The sequence below is a fragment of the Chlamydotis macqueenii genome, chromosome 2, assembly GCF_036417535.1.
Source record: "Chlamydotis macqueenii isolate bChlMac1 chromosome 2, bChlMac1.mat, whole genome shotgun sequence".
NCBI classification, from domain to species: domain Eukaryota; kingdom Metazoa; phylum Chordata; class Aves; order Otidiformes; family Otididae; genus Chlamydotis; species Chlamydotis macqueenii.
Window position 1 is genome coordinate 132,397,192 of NC_141557.1, and position 19,596 is coordinate 132,416,787.

Consider the following 19,596-nt stretch of genomic DNA (forward strand, 5'->3'; position numbering starts at 1 on the left):
TCCCCGTGCAAGGAGCAGGGACATCTTCAACAGGATCAGGTTGCTCAGAGCCCTGTCCAACCTGGCCTTGAATGTTTCCAGGGATGGGGCATCTACCACCTCTCTGGGCAACCTGTTCCAGTGTTCCATCACCCTCATTGTAAAAAAAATCTTCTTCCTTATGTCTAAATCTACCCTCTTTTAGTTTAAAACCATTGTCCCTTGTCCTATCACAACTATCTGCTAAAGAGTTTCTCCCCATCTATAATATTATAATAGCTCTCATAAGAAGGAAAAAAGTACTCTGTCAGGCCTTGCCTAGAATTTTAGGAATGTTGTTAGATAAACAGCATTACTATTTTCAAAATGGCATTTGACCACATCACTGTGTTTCTACTCTGGCTTATAAGTTTCCTAACTGAGCTGAACCTTCACAACTTTAGGAATTCATCTTTGAATAAAGCATAGGGGCATTTTTGTACAACTCCTTCAGGCAAAACTCTCTTTGAAATGAAGGAGAGGTTTGCATAGGAACTATAAGAAGATAGAATAATGTAAGAAACTGTAAGAATGTGAGATCAGATCTCAGGTTGATGGTTTTGGAAGCACATACTGAACACACGAAAGGCTAAAAGTGAGCTTTAGCATCTACTAATAACAAAGGGTCACATTTTTTCTACACTAATTATGTGGGTGTAACCTCCTTTAGCCAGAAAGTCAAGCACTGAGGTATTTGAAAACAAATACCACTCTTTCAGTTATTATTAAGTAAGGGGGAAAAAAATCCCATCTTGCAAAATGAAAGGCAGAGCCAAGTAATAGATCAATGTTCTCATTCACCTCTTTAGAAAGTGAAATTAAAAAAAAACCCAAACCTCTAACAAATATATTTACCAAACCCCACAGCATTTCTGTATTAGTCACAGTATGTATACAAACAAATCTGTTTTTTCTGTACAGAGCTAACATAATGCCATTAAAAAAGAGGTAGCTTCATGAAAAAAAAAAAATTTCTCAGTTTGTTTTTCTGCCTTGAGGCAAATAGTTGAATAGCCATAACGAGAATGATCAAAATATATAAAACTGATATTTATCACCTACTCTCAAGCATCCAGAGAAATCTACATCCCCTTATTATTGATTTTCCTGGAATTATAGAGTTGCTGTGAGAAAATGGCAGAATAAACTTGTTTTATTGTTCTGATATTCCTTGACAGTGCACGCCCATATTGAGTCTCTCAGTTTTGCTTCATGGTTGTACAACACTTTCCAGTTTTTATTATTTAGCATCCAGCTGGACCAGGAAATTTTTTCTTACCTTTAAGGATGTCCTTCCATTCAGAAAAAGGCTTTCTACTTTAAAAGAACTGTAGCTAAAAATGAGTACTGGAATAGAAAAACTCTTTTGAAATGAAGTGAAAATTAAGCCAAAATAGTTTTCTTGCCAAGTCCTACAATCATCTTGCATGGTTTCCTACACCTGTACAAAGCCTTGCTTCTGTCAATATCACTCCCCAAAGAATGACTGATAGCAGGATAAGGACATCAGTCATCTGTACCAGAGCAGCCTACAAATTCAGCCTCCGTGCTGTTTTCATAGTGTTTTAATGATCCATAGGAGTAATGAGGATGCTTCATAACTAAACGATATTTTCTATTAAAATGGTGTTTTCTCAAACTGGGAGCAGCTGGAGTTTTAGAGCTGCAAACACAAACCTTGTGATAGGACCTGGAAAGAAATACTTTCTCTTAACCAAACAAAAAAGAGGAAATTTTGCCTTGCAGGGTGTGCATATGCCATTTTGATAGCAAGTACAGATGTCTGGATTCACAGTGCAAATAGGAACAACACAGAGCTCCTGTAAATTACTGAATCAAGCAGAATACTGCATGCTGATCTCCAAAGATATGAAACAGGGACCTCGGCGCTTCTACTAGAACGGAGAAATTTGTTACATACAAAAATAGCTACACAGTAATTGTACATCATTGGCAAGAAAAAAACAATTACCTCAAAGAATGTCAGTGGCAGCATTTGCTTCTAATATTTGTTTCTGTTTATGGCAAAAATAGTAATAATTTTGTTAGTAATTACCAGATGTTTATGCATCAGGCATATTAGCTGAACTGCCATACACACAACTATAGGATAAAATACACAAAAGATGACTGATTAAGATAATGGATGATTACACATCAGCTGATGGAAAGGATATTTGAAATTTCTGTGGAGGACTTACAGGGAAGCACAGAACTGGGAAGAGCTAAAATGGTAGTTCAAATCTAAGGTCCAAGGTCCAAAATGTTTGGGGTCCAAATGCAGGGAAACTAAATGACCTAAGAGAAATCTGTTCATCCATAATACATTGTAGTTCTAACATGGAAATATTAGTGCAAGGGGATGTTCAGACTCTGACAGGAACTGTGCTGAACTTGTATGTTTGGAAGGAATTACAGAATCATAGAGTGGTTGAGTTTGGAATGGTCCTCTGGAACTTATCTGGTCCAACTCCCCTGCTCAGGCAGGGCCACCTAAAGCTGGTTGCCTAGGACCACATCCAGACAGCTTGTGAATATCTCCAAGGGTGGAGACTCCACAACCTCTCTGGGCAACCTGTGCCAGTGCTTGGTCACCCTCACAATGAAAAAGTGTTTCCTGATGTTCAGAGGGAACCTCTTGTGTTTCAGTGTGTGCCCATTGCCCCTTGTCGTGTCACTGGGCACCACTGAGAAGAGCCTGGCTCTGTCCTCTTTTCACCCTCCCTTCAGATATTTATATACATTGATGAGATCCTCCCTGAGCCTTCTCTTCTCCAGGCTGAACAGTTCCAGCTCTCTCAGCCTTTCCTCAAAGGAGGGATGCTCCAGCCCCTTCATCATCTGCATGGCCCTTTGCTGGAAGGGCCAGTATGTCCATGTCTCTCTCATACTGAGGAGCCCAAAACTAGACCAACCACTCCAGGTGTGGCCTCACCAGTGCTGAGTAGAGCAGCAGGATCACCCACCTTGACCTGCTGGCAATGCTTTGTTTAATGCAGCCCAGGACTCCATTCACCTTCTTTGCCATAAGGTAACTCGATATTGTAGGACTGGTCAGCAGGGAGGGTATGTCTGTGTTTAAATTTGGGCTAAAGGCTAAATTCAGCAGGTATGCAGAGTGCTGACTTGTTAGACACAAATGGGGCTTGCTTTACAGCGACTCAGACACCATGCCCGAAGCTAAACTCTGCATTTGTCTGCATGTACTGCATGCACTTTAAAGCCCATTTAGTCCCATATTTATTTGAAGTGCAAATAGCCCTAGTTCCCAAAGCCTGGTCGAACAGCTTCCATCTGTCCCAACTGCATACAGTGATTTTATGTCTGGCACTGGACAGATGTGAGAACTTGGGGTACTTTGAGATGGCCAAGCATCTCCTTTTACAAGGTCAAATCACATTTCTACGCAACTTCAGCTTAAGTTAGTTTGCAGGTAAAAGTAGATACAAGTAGTCAAGTCTCTACTGACTCTGCTCTCCTAAATTTTGTTTATAGTGCATAAATTGTATACAAGGGATAGTATACACATAGTCATCCAAGCCAGCTCAGAGAGGCAAATAAGGAGCTGGCCTCATCTGGTTCTGCTTACAATACAGAGATCAGTGAGGGGAATAACAGCCTGAGGGCAGCGATAACCAAGAAGAGAAACTGAGGTGGCAGGAGGAATTCTTGCAAGCAAAGCTTTGGAAAGAAAAGCTTGAAAATTTGGACAGAGGACATAGGAAATAACACAATCTGAAAGATCCAGAGAAAGTCAAGCCAAGAAAGAAACATATGAGGCTGATTTTAAGGTATTCAAAGGAATAACAGAATTCAGTGGAGTTTCTATCTGAACTGGTGGTTGCAAGACATTGCTAAGTAATGTCTTTCTGGTTTATTGCTAATTAATTTATGTCCACAAAAAGCAATGATTTCACACTGGTGGGAAATGAATGAAGTGGTCCCTAGAACCAGAGGGAGGCAGCCAAAACTGCAGGAAAGAGGATACTGTATTGCGAATATTTCAGGAGCTGTGGCAAGTCAGTATATTAGACAGGTAAAAGAGTCATGCTGGCTTAGTGGCAGTTAGATACACACAAAAATTATATTAAAAAATGCAAACTTGGGCTTGAAGCTTAGTTTGATTTCCTATTTCTCTTTTTCAATTTTAACTAGACCTTTTAGAGAATCAGTTCTCCAAAAGTATTGAAAGAAAAATCAAAGGAAGAAATCAATGAGGGGGAAAACCAGCAGTGCCTGCCAGCAAAACCCCCTTTTTTCTCTCTCATTACTGCCTACAGTTGACCTCTGAATAACTCCTTTGCACTTTAATTGACAACACTTGGCATCATCTGATGCATTTAACATCTAAATGGCTTTCCCAAATGGACATAAAAATCTACTGAACAGAGCACTTAAAACATGTTCATGGATTAAAAACTAAGTAGACGCACATAAGAGATGTGGATGTACACATTTACAAAATAAAAAATATTTATTTGAGGCATTATGCCCTGCCTGTTTTATCTTAACCTTATTTTATACATTATCTGTTGAGAAAATAAAATTGAATCCCATTTAAAATCAACACGCTCCCCAAGAATAATATGGAAGTGGTATAAGGAAAACAAAATATCCCCCACCCTACTGCAACCGTAAAGAGTGTTGTAATCAATGTGGCATTCTTCTCAAAATCTCCTTTGCTACCTAGTATTAAATGAAAGCCAAATGCCCATATTTAAATTTTCATTTTACAAGTATTTAGCTTTCTTCATGCAAGGTGATTGTGAGTAAGAGTCAGGGGACGCAATTTCAACTCTTCATTCTGCTTGTGATTTTTTTTGTGTGATTGCACTTCCCCTTTCCATGTCTTACACTGCCAGTCAGTAACAGTTGGAGATCAAAAGGTTTTCTTAGTTGCTGGCTATTATTTTCATAAGTAATAGCTTCTATATATCCAAACAGGTTTTTTTTTTAGACTGAATATCTTAGAGCAAAGATCAGCTTAATATAGGCTCTGAGTTCAAAGTGTGTCTCATGCTACTGGATAAAAACAGAAATCTTCACTCAATTTCAGTTTTGAGACCAATGTATGTAAATCTTTTAAATCAATATGAAATTTCACAGTTAACCAAAGAAGAGATTGAAATATTAAGCTATATCTAATCAAATACTCTCCAGTGAATCAAATATTCAGATTTTTGCAATTCTAAATTCTACAGTTTGACCAAATAACACAAAGTATTTAAGAATATATTGTGAAAATTATTTTGAGCTAGCATATTTCCCTTCTATTTCTGATGTATAAGATTAAAAATAGAAGCATGCCACAGCCCAGTTGCTGAATTAGTTCAGTATAATGCCATAAGTATGATGGGCCCATTCCTCAAAGTGAAAGCATTGGCTCATATTTCTACATTTCTTGTTGAAGAAATGGTGATTTTTGATTTTTTGATTGGTGATTTTTTATAAAGATGTGAAAAATAAAACTTCACACCAGATGTTAAATCCAAATTAAAAAATAAAATGCAACATTTTATTAGTTCTTTACATTAGAACTTGGAGTAATTATTAAAGTAATTCCTGAGAAACTCTTCATCACCATGAATAATGTTTTACAATCTAGTCTGTGCCAAATGTGTCAAGACTCTTCTTTAAGTATTCACATGAATCTGGAAGTATCACTGGAATTGTATCATATGGTGAAATTAATTTTTTATCCAAACATCTAACTACATAGCAAAGCCAACTTGTACAGAGAAAGACATCTCAGAATAGCTCAGACTGAGAGCCACCACATTTACCACAATAACTTTCAGTTTGTTAATAACTTTCAGTATACTCATCTATACCTAAAAAGCCTTTTATTGCAATACTCTGTTGAGTTGGGTGGTAGAGAGGCTGAAGACACAATTTTCACTCTGCACCATAAGTAGATGTAATCACTGATATTTCTTAATCCTGGAAAACAACATGGAGCATGCAGGTATCTGGTATTTGGAAAAAAAAATCATAAAACATTATAAGACAGAGAGAATTCTCACCATATTGATGCACCAAATGCTACTGGTAAGAGGATATAGAGGGAGAAAGGGAAAAGACATATGGAGTGATGCTGTGGCTTTGGAGGGAAAAATACTAAGACAGAACCACTGGCAGACCAGCTGCAACTAGAACAGGCCTGGAGAATTCATTGATTGGGCTCTTTTTGTTTGACTTAAGGAAAGCACATCCAATTTAATGATACTTGGATTAACTGAAGCTAAATGTTCATCTAAAACTAGATGAAACTTTACTGTTTTCCTTCTTTGTCAAACTACTATGCAAAAATGCTTTGTTTTAAGAAGGATTTTTACCACCGTATCTATGGTTATATATTCCCAAAGAGAAGAATTGCAAATGTGCAAATGTAGTCACACCTCGCAGGGTGATAAGGGATGATATGCACTGCATAATCTGTCTAGGTTTTTGTCTAAGAATAGAAGGATCACAGGATCACAGTCTGAGACAGAAAATGGCAAGAAGCCGAGTATCTTAAGTGGTAAATAAAAAAAGGAAGCCAATAAATCAGAATATTTTATTCTGAAACAAAATCTAAGTTTAGTCAATAAATTCTGCTCTTACTATGATTAATATGACCTTTTCCTCTGCATCGTGAAGAAAAACACTAAGAAATTAAACTATAAATATGGATTAAATTGCAATGCCATTTCAATTTCTCAATTAAAAAAAAATGTCCTAAAAGAGTGAAACCACCTCATCCCAACCCCAGGACCATGGTACATATGCATAATTTTAATTGCCATACAAGGAATTTGAAGAATTCCAGAAGAGCAGAATATTTCACCAGCTGGGTGGTCAATTTGTTTGTACAATACATACACACAACCAATTTTTACATGCCTGCCAGCAAAGTCTGTCCTCGAAGCAAGCATTTAGGGAAGAGAAACACATAAAGTGCTTTGTGGAACTCTGTCATATAAAATGGCTTTGTAAAATCAGCTTTGTAGCATTGCTTTGTTTTTCAGTAATCTCTCAGTTCTGGCTTGTGCCATGCCTTAGAAAACAAGATTGTGTCCTAAACCAACAAGCTGAAGAGTGGAAGTGTGTTGGAAATGAAACACAAACAGTGCAGGAGATTGACTAAAAGTTAATCTGCTTGGTTTCCATGTTCTGTACCCTGATTTTCCCACTCATTTTTTAAGAACTAACTTGCTAGTAGAACTGTGAAAACTAACAACCCAACATCTGAAGACTGTTATATAGGTTGCAAATGCCAATATATGGAAATAAGAAAAAAACATCAGAAGTACTACATGCAGCAAAACTCTAAGTACATCTCTAATGAGGACTGGGAAGCAGATAATACAGAAAAATAATCCCCTGTTTCTTCAGTCCTGAAATTTCAGCTTCTCAGTACTGGCTTTACAGATACCACAAGCATACCTTAGTTTGCAGCAGAAGGCTGTTATCCTACCTAAAGGAGACTGACACCATACTCTGAACAAGAAGGATTTGGTCTCGCTGTCTTCTGGAGCTCTGGTTTCTCCCCTGTACTCTGGGCAGTATGAGGTATTTCGAGGAGTGGAAAACAGGTGTTAGGAGAACATCTGGCAGAAGCAGAAGCAATTTGGGAAACCAACTTCTCCAGAAGTTCCCACTGTTCTAACAGTTTAGCATTTTTCATAGCTGCTATTTTAGGCCAGTCTCTAAACATTTATCTATCCGGGGGAGCAACATGTCAGAATTTTTTGAAAACACAAGGAAGAAGAAAGGGTAACATCCAACAGTTTGTATTTCAGCCAAACTGAAAAGGAACAAACAGGAATGCCTGTTTTTCTCATTTTGTCCTTTCTGTTTTTGAAATGGCTGCTACAAAACCATGAAAGGATTTGAGCTCATTTAAGTAATAAAAAAATTTACTTCTCTGAGACTTGTTTAATGGACCTGTTAGGGTTTCATATAGCACCTTAGAGAGAGCACAACCCCATCCTACACACAGGGCTGTATGTCAAGTGCTGAGGTTTTTGTGCTTTTGGATCAGAAAAAAAACATGAGGCATTTTAATGGGCACGGGATATTTAAAAAAAAAAAAAGCACAACAAAATCAGAGATCAGGAAGGCTATTTAACATCAGAGGTGGGAGATTAGAAACTCACAGTCTTTTCACAAATCCCCAGGCTTATTGCTGGAGAAAAACCTTCACATTTTGTCATTGTCTCCAACAGGCTGACCCCCAGTGACTCTCAGTTTTATCTGCTTTTTAAACTAACACAATCTACCAATGGAAGTGCCAGTTCTGTCTTGTCCAAAGACTGGCTACCCATTCTGGTTTTGATGCAGACACCTTTCCCTGTCCTGGCACAGCTGTTCATATAGCTGGCAAGATGCACAGATTGGATAGGGGGGTGTTGGAGCTGGGTAGATTCCCAAACCACCTGAGCACGTGAACATCTGGGTCAGCACAAGGAGGAGGACAAGGAGGTGAGAGTTTAGAGCTGAGAAACTATGGTCATTGGAGAAGGACAACTGGTTTCGGTGGCAACAATGGTTTACTGATCATGAAGGTACGGCATTACTCCAGCAATAGCGTGTCCAATGGAAAAAAATAAGTCTTTATTTTGTTGTTTTCTATCCAATTGAAGAATTACAGCCTCAGATTAAGTCACAGTCCCTGGCCTCCTTCTATTACTGGCTATTTGCTTGAGAAAATATACCTACAAGCATGGGATCCTAGAATTCAAACTCTTTTTTTTTAATTTGTGTTTTGGGCATTATTACATCTAATTTGCTCTACTACTTCCAGTTTAGACTCAGATTTATAAATTGAACAATTTGTGTTTGGAGAGAGCAAAAGCTGTTCACTCCAGCACTACTCACCAATTCTCATTGTGGCCTCTGGTCTTGTTCTGTCTAATCTGGGAGACCCACAGCAAACAAAACTATAAAAGTGTACTGAAAAAAAACCTGGATTGCTAAAAAGATTGATCGCAAAATCACAATACTCTAATCCTGAATATAAATTGGAACTACAACCCACAAAAGAACAAAAGCCACTCTTGTAGTAATTCAATTGAGGAATTATTTTAGAAGAAGAGTAATCATTCTTGTCTGTAGTCCTCAATAAGTCTTAATTGTAAGAAAAAGCTTATTAGGAATATTTAAATTGTAAAGTCCCCCTGTGTGAGCATATCTGAATTCCCAGAAGCTAGTTATAGTGCAAAGTGTATTAATTAAAATGCCACTTTGGGAAATCCTTCTTTATTATGTTCATTATTAACATGAAAGATAGTGAACAGGTTTTGATTTTCTAGAAAGATTTTAGTCATTGTGACAGGGATTCAAATGGTGAAGGAGCATTTGAAATGTTAAGGAAATTCTGATTATTTTACAGAACTTAGTCCCTTTATGACACTTCTGCCCCAAATGAAGGATTTGCACAGCTTTGCAAAGATCCAGGGCAATGCATTGTCAAATTCTAGATCCCAGAGTCACTTTCGAGAGTGACTAAAGATTTAGAGCGCTTCAGTTTAGGGCTTTTTCTATACTGACACATACAGTAAGCCGTATTTATTCCACAGCTGCTATTGGCCTGTTTAAACTGTTTATAAGCCTCATAGCCCATTTCCTGCAGCAGCCCTCCTTACCTAAGTTGACTGTTGGCCATATGAATATTTCTAAATGCCAGAATCCTCTCCCCATTGCATTTTACTAAATATATCCTGTGACCAACATGTGCCTTTCAGACGTTCAAAATCCAGGTATTTCTGTCACATGAGGAGCTGCATGACAAAGAGGGCTTACACAGAAGAGATGGCTTGAGTTTACTGTGTGACCAGCAAGCTCTGCCAACCATCATGTCCAGAGAAAGAGACAACCTTACGTATCAGTAATACACCTAGGACCTGTGGGTCCTCCAGTTCTTCTGCAAGAGGCCTTGACAAATTCTGGCAGAAATATCTGGTATCACTGCTTCCCTGCATTTTGAAATTCAGGACACTTTCAAACTTTAGACTGCAATTTCACTTCTCTAGACAATTTTGAAGATGATGTCTTATGCAACCAAAGATCCAGACTAATCTGTAACTTATATTTATGCCCACAAACCATAGGGAAAATGGGTCTTTGTAATTTATCACCAACTCATAACTTATCATTCACAACTTATCTCTGTGGGCAGACTCCTCTTTTTTACCAACAGAAAGTGAAAAATCATTTCTTTACTGACCAGCAGAAAAAGACCTAAGTCTTTCCGGAAACTGTGTCATCTCTATACTCCTGCCTAATGTCTGTGCTTACCACAGATTACCTTTTACCTCTTCTTCGGAATTCCTTCTGGGATTTGGTGATAGGTAGTCATGTTTTTGTTAGTGTTTGTATTTCAATTCTTTAAAACAAGTCTGAGCAAGGAAGATGTGACTTTTGCATTTAGGGACACATTTTCTTGGTCCTTCTCAGAGATGCTGAAGATTCTGAACAGAAGGTATTCAGACTGTATTACTCCTTAGAGGCAAAAATTCCTATCACCATTGCTGCCTCTGCAAAACACCTGAATGGAAAATGAGCTAAATGTATACTGGTGCCTGCAAGCTTACCAGAACATAGCAAATGTAACCTAAGATGCATTAGTAGAAATATTCCCAGCAGAGGCAAAAAACTGTAAGTGATGCAGTAAGATCACCCCTCAGGGACAGTTTAAGATTCTGATCATGTATGAAGTATGAACTAACACATAACACGTGCAAATAAAGGCTACAGAAATGGAAAGCATAGTTTCTGAGGATAGTGCAGAAGAGCTTTATTTTGTTTAGGCTAACAAGCCAAATACTGAAACAGAATGCATGCTTATTGCCTATAAATACACCAAAGAGATAAATAATAAGGAAAATATTTAAGCCAGAAATCAATGTTGGCACAAGCATACATGGTGCAAACTAGCAATTAATAAATTTAGCACAGAATTTGGAAAAAAATAATCCTAAATGTTTTAGGAATGTCATTGCAGAACAGACTTGCATTTGGAGTAGCAGGTCTACAGCAGAATAAAACAGGCTTAGGTTGTTTTTCAGTATGGAGCTATGCTAAATTTATAAAGGCATTCATGTAGCAAAATGGCTATGGTAACAGAGGACTAGTCCACTGTTTCCCATATGGACACCACAATTAAAAGACAGCTACTTTTCAGCATCAGCAGTCTTTTAAGGTATGCTGTCCACATGCATTGTTACGCAATTGAATATTCACACAACGGTCACAAAAGCCAGGAAAACTTTTTAGCTTTGCAGAATGGCCGCTTGCCTATTCATTTTATAAGCCAGCTCTTATTTCTTTCACTTCTCAGATGAGTAATGGGATGACAAAGTCAATCAATGGCATCTTCGCAGAGCAAAACTCAGCAATATGTCTTTTCAGTACAGGATTCAGCCTGAAGAAAGTTAGAGTAGGATTTGACTCCTGTAATGTGAGTGTTGAATATTACCTGTCTCTGATCCTGAAAAAGGTGCTACATTTGGCAGATTAAGTACCCTCAAGCTTGTAGACTATATTAACTACAGTGACAAATCTCTATAGACTGTATCAGGGAACTTGACAGGTAGCTCAGATGTGCGCACCACATTGTAGGCTCTTGAAGACAGGTGAGCTGAAGTTCATAGAACCATTTAGGTTGGAAAACACCTTTAAGATCATTGAGTCCAAACAGAAGCCTAACACTGCCAAGTCTCACTTATCTTTTATTTTAGTTTTTAACAAAAATAACCACAAATTTCAAAGAGAAACAACAAAGCAAACAAAATGCTCCTCTAATTTGAAATCCTTCAGTAAACTGATAAAAAGATAAAAAATATGTGTATGTTTTTGTTATAAAGGATTTGCCTGCTGCGAGATGAAATGATCCTAGGCCTCTGCAAAGCAGTGAATGTTTGATATTCTACCCTGATGGGTTAGGTCAATGTAATAGTTTAGCCCTGCTCGCAAGCAAGCTACATAGTTTTTCACTCACTCTCCCCACCCTGTGAGAGAATGGAGGAGAGAAAATATAACAAAAAGCTTGAGGTTTGAGATAAGGACAGGGAGAGATCATTGAAGTTACTGTTACAGACAAAACAGACTCCACTTGGGGAAAACTATTTATTTATTATTAACAAAACAAATCAGGATGATGAGAAAGAGAACAAAAAACAACATCCCCCACCCCTCCCTCTTCCCAGGCTTAACTTAACTTCAAATTATCTCTACCTCCTCCCCACTCCCTGAGCGGCACAAGGTGGGAACAGGGAATGGTGGTTGCAGTCAGTTCATTACATGTTTTTTTCTGTCACTTCTTCCTCCTCGGGGGAAGAACTCCTCACATTCCTCCCCTGCTCTGACATGGAGTCCCTCTGGAACAGCTGCCTCCACGGGCTACAGTCCCCTTTGGCTGCATCCGCCTGCCCCGGCGTGGGGTCCTCCAAGGGCTGCAGGTGGATCTCTGCTCCACTGTGGACCTCCATGGGCTGCAGGAGGACAACCTGCTCCACCATGGTCATCACCACAGGCTGCAGGGGAATCTTGGCCAGGAGCTGCATTGTTCCTCCCCCTCTTTCTTCACTGACCTTGGCATCTGCAGCCGTTCCTCTCGCAAGAAATTCTTCACAATCAGCCTCAGGCAGACGCCCCTCAGGTTCTCTTCACATCTCATCTCCTCTCCACTTCTTGCAGCCGGGCCGGGCTGAGCTGGGCCCAGTCAGCCGCCCAGCGAGAGGCCAGAGGGTGAGGGCTGCAAGGCCCACAAGACTCGTGTCTCCCCCTCTCTGCCCCTACTTCTGCTACTTCACTCCTTTTTTTTTTTTTGTAAATTTATTTTATTTTCCCCTTCTTAAATACGTTATCACAGAGGCGTTATCACTGCTACCAATTGGCTTGGCCCTGGCCACTGGCATGTCAGCCCTAGGCCCAGCCGAGCCTACGAGACAGAGAAGAAACTTCTGGCAGCTTCTTGCAGAAGCTGCCACTGTAGTGTTCACCCCCCGACCCCGAACCAGGATAGTGAACAGCAAATGTTTGCCAGATACAGGCTCATTTAAGTTTCATGTTAAAGATTTAATGGATAATTTGCAAAGTTTAGGACTCTGCAACATGGTGGCAAACTAGTTCCTTCTGGCATGGCCTGTAATTTTATAAGCATAAGCTCTATAGATCACAAGCAAATCTGAAATATATTTTTAGTATGGTTCTAAACTACCTAGAAAAACTGCAGCTAGAATAGCATATATATTCAGGCTTTTGGTCTCAAAGTATGATTTTAACAATATATTAATCATGATTTACATGCTGGCTATTTGGCATGCAGCATCTGGATCTTTGTCCCATGCTAAGGAGATGCAGAAAGACAACACAATCATAACCTCCAATTTAATTTAGGTTTTATGTATTTATTTCGCTTTCTTTGAGTTGCTGTGTTTGGGAGAGTAACTGTGATTCTATGGACAAGGAAATCTGTATCAACAAATTTGTCTAGAACAAGAAAAGAAATTATTTGCATGTGTCTGTAAAGACAGTAGTAATTTCTGTAAGATTTATTGTAGCTTATATAGAAAAACTTTATTAATTGCTCACAGCATATTGACACAAGGAAGCAAATAAAAAATCTTAAGAATTAATTCTAAAATAATATATTGAAGAAAAAATCTGGAAATGCTTTTTTTTTGCTAAAAACATGGAGAACTCTTGTAAAAGGAACAGAAGAATTTCAAAATCTATCAGGCATTATTCAGATTCACTAGTCAACAGCAATTTAGTAGTACCATTTTCCAAAAACATCCCTTACTCAAAAGGTATCCTGTAGCAAGAGATATCCTCAGAGATTAATTTCATATTAGTATCTCCTTCAGTTAAGAAAATAACAGGAGTAAAAAAGCAGAAAGCATTCGTTGCCTGCAATTATTTTCAGGACATGAACCTGAAACCCATTTTTTGTGTTTTTCCTTTGATTGTCCACAGTTTTCCTGCAAGCAAGGGGGCCCTGAAAAGGCACACGCTGCGCTGCACGCCAGCACCCCTCTTTTTGGCTCACTGGCACTGAGGGCAACAGGCTGCTGGCACCATCTCAGTTGCTGCCCATGTCCACCCAGAGACTGACAGCTCTGTAACTTTTTCAACGGCACAATTATTTTTTCCCACTTGGTTTACTTTGTACTTCATATAAAGCACTACTCATGGAAGAAAAAGATCCTGATCATAGCATAACCTCAATGTATGGACTGTACATGTCAGATTGTACTGGAGTTGGACTAAGACAGTAATGACTTTAAACTGGAAGAGGGTAGGTTTAGATTACACATAAGCCAGAAATTCTTTACTGTGAGGGTGGTGGAACACTGGCACAGGTTGCCCAGAGAGGTGGTGGATGCCCCATCACTGGAAACATTCAAGGCCAGGCTGGACTGGGCCCTGAGGCACCGGTCTAGTGGAAGGTGCCTCTGCGTGGGGGTTGGAACTGGATCATCTTTCAGGTCCCTTCCAACCCAAACCGGTTTGTGATTCTATGATTCTAAGACTGGGTTTTGCAGGAAGACGCTCAGACCTGGTGCCCTTCTCCCCGAAGGGCGGGCGGCACCACCCAGGCCTGGCGGGGCGCAGCAGGCCTCGGAGCTCCCCGCAAGGGCCCAGGTCGGTAAAGTGGGGTGGGGCAGGCTCGGGGCCGGGGCGCTGAAGCAAAGCGGGCAGGGAGGAAGGCTCGGAGGGCAGCGAAGCAGCGGCTGTGGGCACTGAGGCAAAGCGGGCAGGGAGGAAGGCTCGGAGGGCAGCGAAGCAGCGGCTGTGGGCACTGAGGCAAAGCGGGCAGGGAGGAAGGCTCGGAGGGCAGCGAAGCAGCGCCTGTGGGCGCTGACCGTGGGCGGGGCCGGTCCGCCCGCCGCGGGGCTGTGCCCGTGAGGGGCCGCTCGGGCCCGCCCGCACGCGCCGCCCGGCCAATGGGAGCGGCGGTTGTTAGCGGGCCGGGAGGTGGCGGCGTTGCCACAGCAGCAGCGGCGGGGCCGGAGCTGGTGGTCGGCGTTCGTCATGGAGGTGCTGGAAGGTGAGGGGCGGCGGCGAGGGGTTTCCTCTTCGCCAGGGGCAGCCGGTGGGCGTCTGGGCCGCCCCGCGGCTTTGTGTTGTGGCGGGGCGTGTTTGGGCGGCGTCGGCGGGAGCGGGAGCTGTGGCCCAGGCGCCCCTTTCCCTGTTAGTGGAGCCCCCGGAGGCGGCGCGGCGGCCTCGCCTCGCTCCGCGGCCGGGAGTGCTGGGGGGCGACGGGGCGGAGGTGGGGCAGTGCCGCAGGAGCGGGGCGGCGAACAAAGGCGGGCGGCAGCGGGGCCCGTGCACGGAGCCCGGCGGGCCGGGCCGGGCCGGGCGGGGCAGGCCCCGCTGCGCCGCGCCCTGTGCCGGGCTCTGATCGGCTCTCGCAGCCGAGCCGCGGGTTTGTGGCCGTTCCCCGCCGGCCTCTCCCTCCCGCTGCCGAACTCGAAGGACGGGGAGCCTGCTCGGTGATCCGCCGCTGGCGGGGGGTGCCCTGGAGGGAGGGTGCGGCACCGAGTCGTGCGGGCGTCTTTGCCAGGCATCCTTTTTTTTGCAAGCAGATGGCTAAGGTGGGTGTTAGGATACGCTTATAATGCCAAGGAAGTGTTCAGCGCAGGGAAGACTCGGTGTGTATTTGCTGAACAGAGTATTTGCAACTTTATCCTGTGGCGGTTGCATTAATGAAGATATCATTACCCCACAGAGTATCCATCATAGCGCAGATATCAGCTTGGAATTCATGAAGTTACAGCTTGCTATCTGAGCATTTGGGGAGGCTTACCATTACTATTTTGCAAGCTCCTTAAAACATATTACTTAAGAAATAACCCAGACCTATTCTGAGTAGCTATCACAAAACAGTAATTTAGCCTTCATGCTTTGCTTCACCAGAGGTAACTGAGTGCTTACATAGGAGTGAGCACAAACTAACCTCTGTTCTTTATCCCTTCTAGCACAGTTGAAGAACAGATTTAATTCTTACTGAATACCTGTCTTTAGTAGATTTTACAGTCATCAGACACTGTTCTTAAGCTTAGTGACTTCATCAAAATGATAAATTTGGCTATGATTTGGCATTAAAATCCCAGGAGGTTCTCTTTTATTTGATTTACTCATTATACTTTGCTGACATTTAATGTCTTTTAAATTTGAAAGCTGGTGTCCAGTGTTTATCAAATAATGCTTTATCAGTTGCTCTGACTCTCATGGCAATCCTGTGAATCCTATGTTGCCTGTTCAGAAAGGGAAAACTTGCTTTTATTTTGAGTAAGCTATGTGTTTGACTGCAGTTGGGACTGCATATCATCTGCAACCCATCCATCAATTTATTTGTCTGTGAGCTAACTTACCAAGGCCAGCTGTGCCAGCTGTGTTGTATAAGCCCTAGCACCTTCATAACAGAGGGTGGGAAGAAAATAGATCTACAGATAACAGCAGAAGCCTGGAAAAAATGTGTAATTTTTGCAGTAGAATTTGTTCGGCTTCTGACCTTGCTGGAAATGGTTTACGTTTTGTTTCTATTGCAGTAAGTACTGGGAGTGGTGGGAGGAAGAGCTGCTAAATCATAGCCGAAATCTCATGTTTACTCTGTGAACCTTTTTATTGAAAGTATTTTCAAAAGCTGGAGCTTATCAAAGCATTTTTCCATAGTGTGAAATGTTCCTTCAGAACACTTGAGATTAATTTGAGAATAGCATGGGTAGTAAGCCATTTCTAAACTTCAGTTGTCCTTGCTTTGTGAACGCTCATATCCCACACTGTTATCCAGGATCCTTGAATGCTAAAGTTCTTGAAACTGAAGAATATATTATTTTGTATTTTTGTGGGTAACTTTGTGCTGTGTTTTTCTTTCTCTAAACAAATTACCACAACATAAAATACTTCCTTTTTTTTGCCTGAGGACACTTGAAGCAAGTGGTTTTGCTTTTATTTGCAGTTTTTCAGTTTAAGATGTTTCTTGATGGACATTAGGTTAGGCTCAAATGAAGTTTCTGTAGAAAGGTGGCCCTAAGATAGAAAAAATGTAGGCAAAACCAATAACAATAATACATTAGTTCATTGGGTATTATGCTTTTTTTCCAGTTGTTGCTCCACTGACAACTTGGAAGAACGTTGCTGCTTGCCATTTTAGATTAAATTTGTGTTTAGAAGCATAGTCGTATCCATCCAATGTGGAAGTATGGGCTGCTTCTGAAATCTGGCTCAGCTGCTGCCTCTCTGTATTAGTGCTTAGCAAAATCATTTCCCAGAGCTGGTTTGTACCGCAGGTCCTGGCAATTGTGTGTGTGGGGGACGTGATTATGGTGGAGGGCAGGACTTTGTCTTTTGGCAGCAGTCTGTTGGTGTGTTTTTATGACTATGGAAGATCCTCTCAGGCTCAGATTGCTTGGCCTTGACTTTCCACCCTCAGAAGCTGGTGCTTTGCTTTTCTGAAACTCAGCATTATAGATGCAAGATCTTTTTTATTTCTGTTTTTTTTTTAAGCATGCTATTAATAAGGAATAACTCTACTCAATTTATAATAATTCCTTCCATAATGTGGAGAGTTGAGTGTGTATTAGTTAGCTTGTGGAGCTGCATTAGTGACCTTTAAAAAGCTAAATAATATTTCTAGTGTTGCAGTTGCATTTTCTCACTGTGTGCAAGTTTAAATGTTCAGTGAAATGACAAAGTAGGTTTCTGTGTGAATTAAATGTTTCTTTTAAAATGTACTTTTGTTACTTTAAGTCTGTTGCTTTATTATTTTATTTGTATATCTATATTACTAGATTTTTTTACTGTAAGTCAAATTTATAACTTTCAAGTTTTGCAGAAGTGTGCACTTACATCATTACAAGTGACAAATTTGATGTATACTTTGGAAGTTAAATCTAAAGTCGCTAGCTCAGCATTTGTTACTTTGCAGCCTGTGTGCTGTTTGGCTGTTATTCTATTTTCATTTAATTTACTGGTGAAAATACTGAGCGCAATGGACTGTCTGTGCCTCAAACTGTAGTGATCTTTAAGATGAGTTTAAAAATCTTTTCCTGACAGTCAACTGTGTGCTGAATCTCAGGACTGTTTTCGAAGGGTTTAACATGTGCTGGTTGTTTTCACTGCTGGATGGCAAGAAAAAAGCTGTCACATTGGCATGTGTGTTGCTCTCTGTTTTGCTGAAGGAGATGGAGGAGGGGATCCAAGCATTGAATTCCTGACATCATTTTAGCTGGAGCAGTCCAATGGTGGCATTTGATCGGCTTCTCTCCAGTCTGTTGTTTTTTTCTGGGAGGATGCCGGCAACAGCTGCTTGAGCCAACTGAGTGCCGCTTCCCACACTTGTTCACAGCCCATTCCAGCTGGTCGGGACTGCTGCTGCCTGAGGAGTAAAGGGCAGAGGGGCAGCTGTGTTTGAGGGCAGAAGTCCAGCTCTCTGTGGTAGGTAATGGCAGCGCTTACCCAGCCCCAGCGTTCTCCTTCAGCTTGTGCTCTAGCAGCCCGGGAAGGCTGGTTGTGGTTGGAAAGGGATGGGTGGCTGCTTGCTCAGGAAATAGCCTGCAGTCTCAAACCCAGAGCTTTCACTTGCAGATGCCAAGTAAGAACTGCTGTGATTAAGCATTTAGAGTCTGAGCAATCTGGGTGTGCCCTCCAGGTCTCCTAAGAATAAGGCTCACTGTAGAGCATCTTCTGAGAGCTGAGATATGTGCTGTAATAGTGTTTGTCTGTGGCCCCTTCACTGGCACCGATAATGTCTGAGACACTCCACCCCAAACAGTGCAAGCATTCGAGTTTTAGGTTTTGTATTAGTAACCTGACTGTTGAAAGCAAGTGCTTATACTTGTTCTGACAGAATTTCTGAATAAGCTAATAACCAGTCTTTTTTCCCCCCTGATGGTATAGGATGTTATTTCTGGTTTGGGGAAAAAAATGTTAATGTGAGTCTTCCTTTCCCTTTACTGTTCGTCTTTGTCTTGCCTCACTGGATACATGCAGGAGCTTCCTTACTTTGGCAGCCATTTTCTTAAGCTCCATTTGAGAGACTCCTGCCTTTTTGTAACACTTCAGCTTTTGTTGTTTTCCCCAGCTATCTTTGTCTGTCCAACAGAAGGAAGAAGTAGTTTGATGGTAGTGTTCTTAAATCAACAAGTTGGAAACTATTGAAGATTGAAATGCAAAACTAATATTAATATATATTGTTTTTAATAAGTTGTTTTTCTCTGGTAGCCATTAAAACACAATGATAAATATGAGTTTGTGTTGAACTGCTGTGTTTCACTAGGCACACTCACACCTCTGTTAAGTGATCTGTTTTTGACATTTAAAACACTGGATAATTGTGGTAACATGTTTGCTTTTTCTAAAGCAGTTATGCTGTTATTTTTTTATTAATGCTTATGTTTTGGGGAAGAAATTGAAATTAAATGTTTTACTGAAGGAGAAATTCTGAAAACTATGTTTAGGCTGATACGATAGGGGAAGTACACTATCAATATGCTTCAAGTAATATGTGTAGACAGGAATTTGAGTGTGTCGGATTACTTTCTTCAGCGTGTTAGGACAAACAGATTTTACTCCCCTTTCTACAGCTTT

At 41.0% G+C, this 19,596-nt stretch overlaps 1 protein-coding gene across 2 annotated transcripts in view; it reads left to right on the forward strand.

Annotated features, from left to right (window-relative positions):
- The first annotated feature begins 15,001 nt into the window (after positions 1-15,001).
- Positions 15,002-19,596, forward strand: part of ZC2HC1A (zinc finger C2HC-type containing 1A) — a 32,699-nt gene continuing 28,104 nt past the window's right edge. For both annotated transcript variants that reach the window (XM_086740950.1, XM_086740951.1), the window contains exon 1: positions 15,002-15,052. In XM_086740950.1, the coding sequence (XP_086597076.1) occupies positions 15,037-15,052 (16 nt within the window). In that variant the 5' untranslated portion in view covers positions 15,002-15,036. The remainder of the gene's footprint in view (positions 15,053-19,596) is intronic.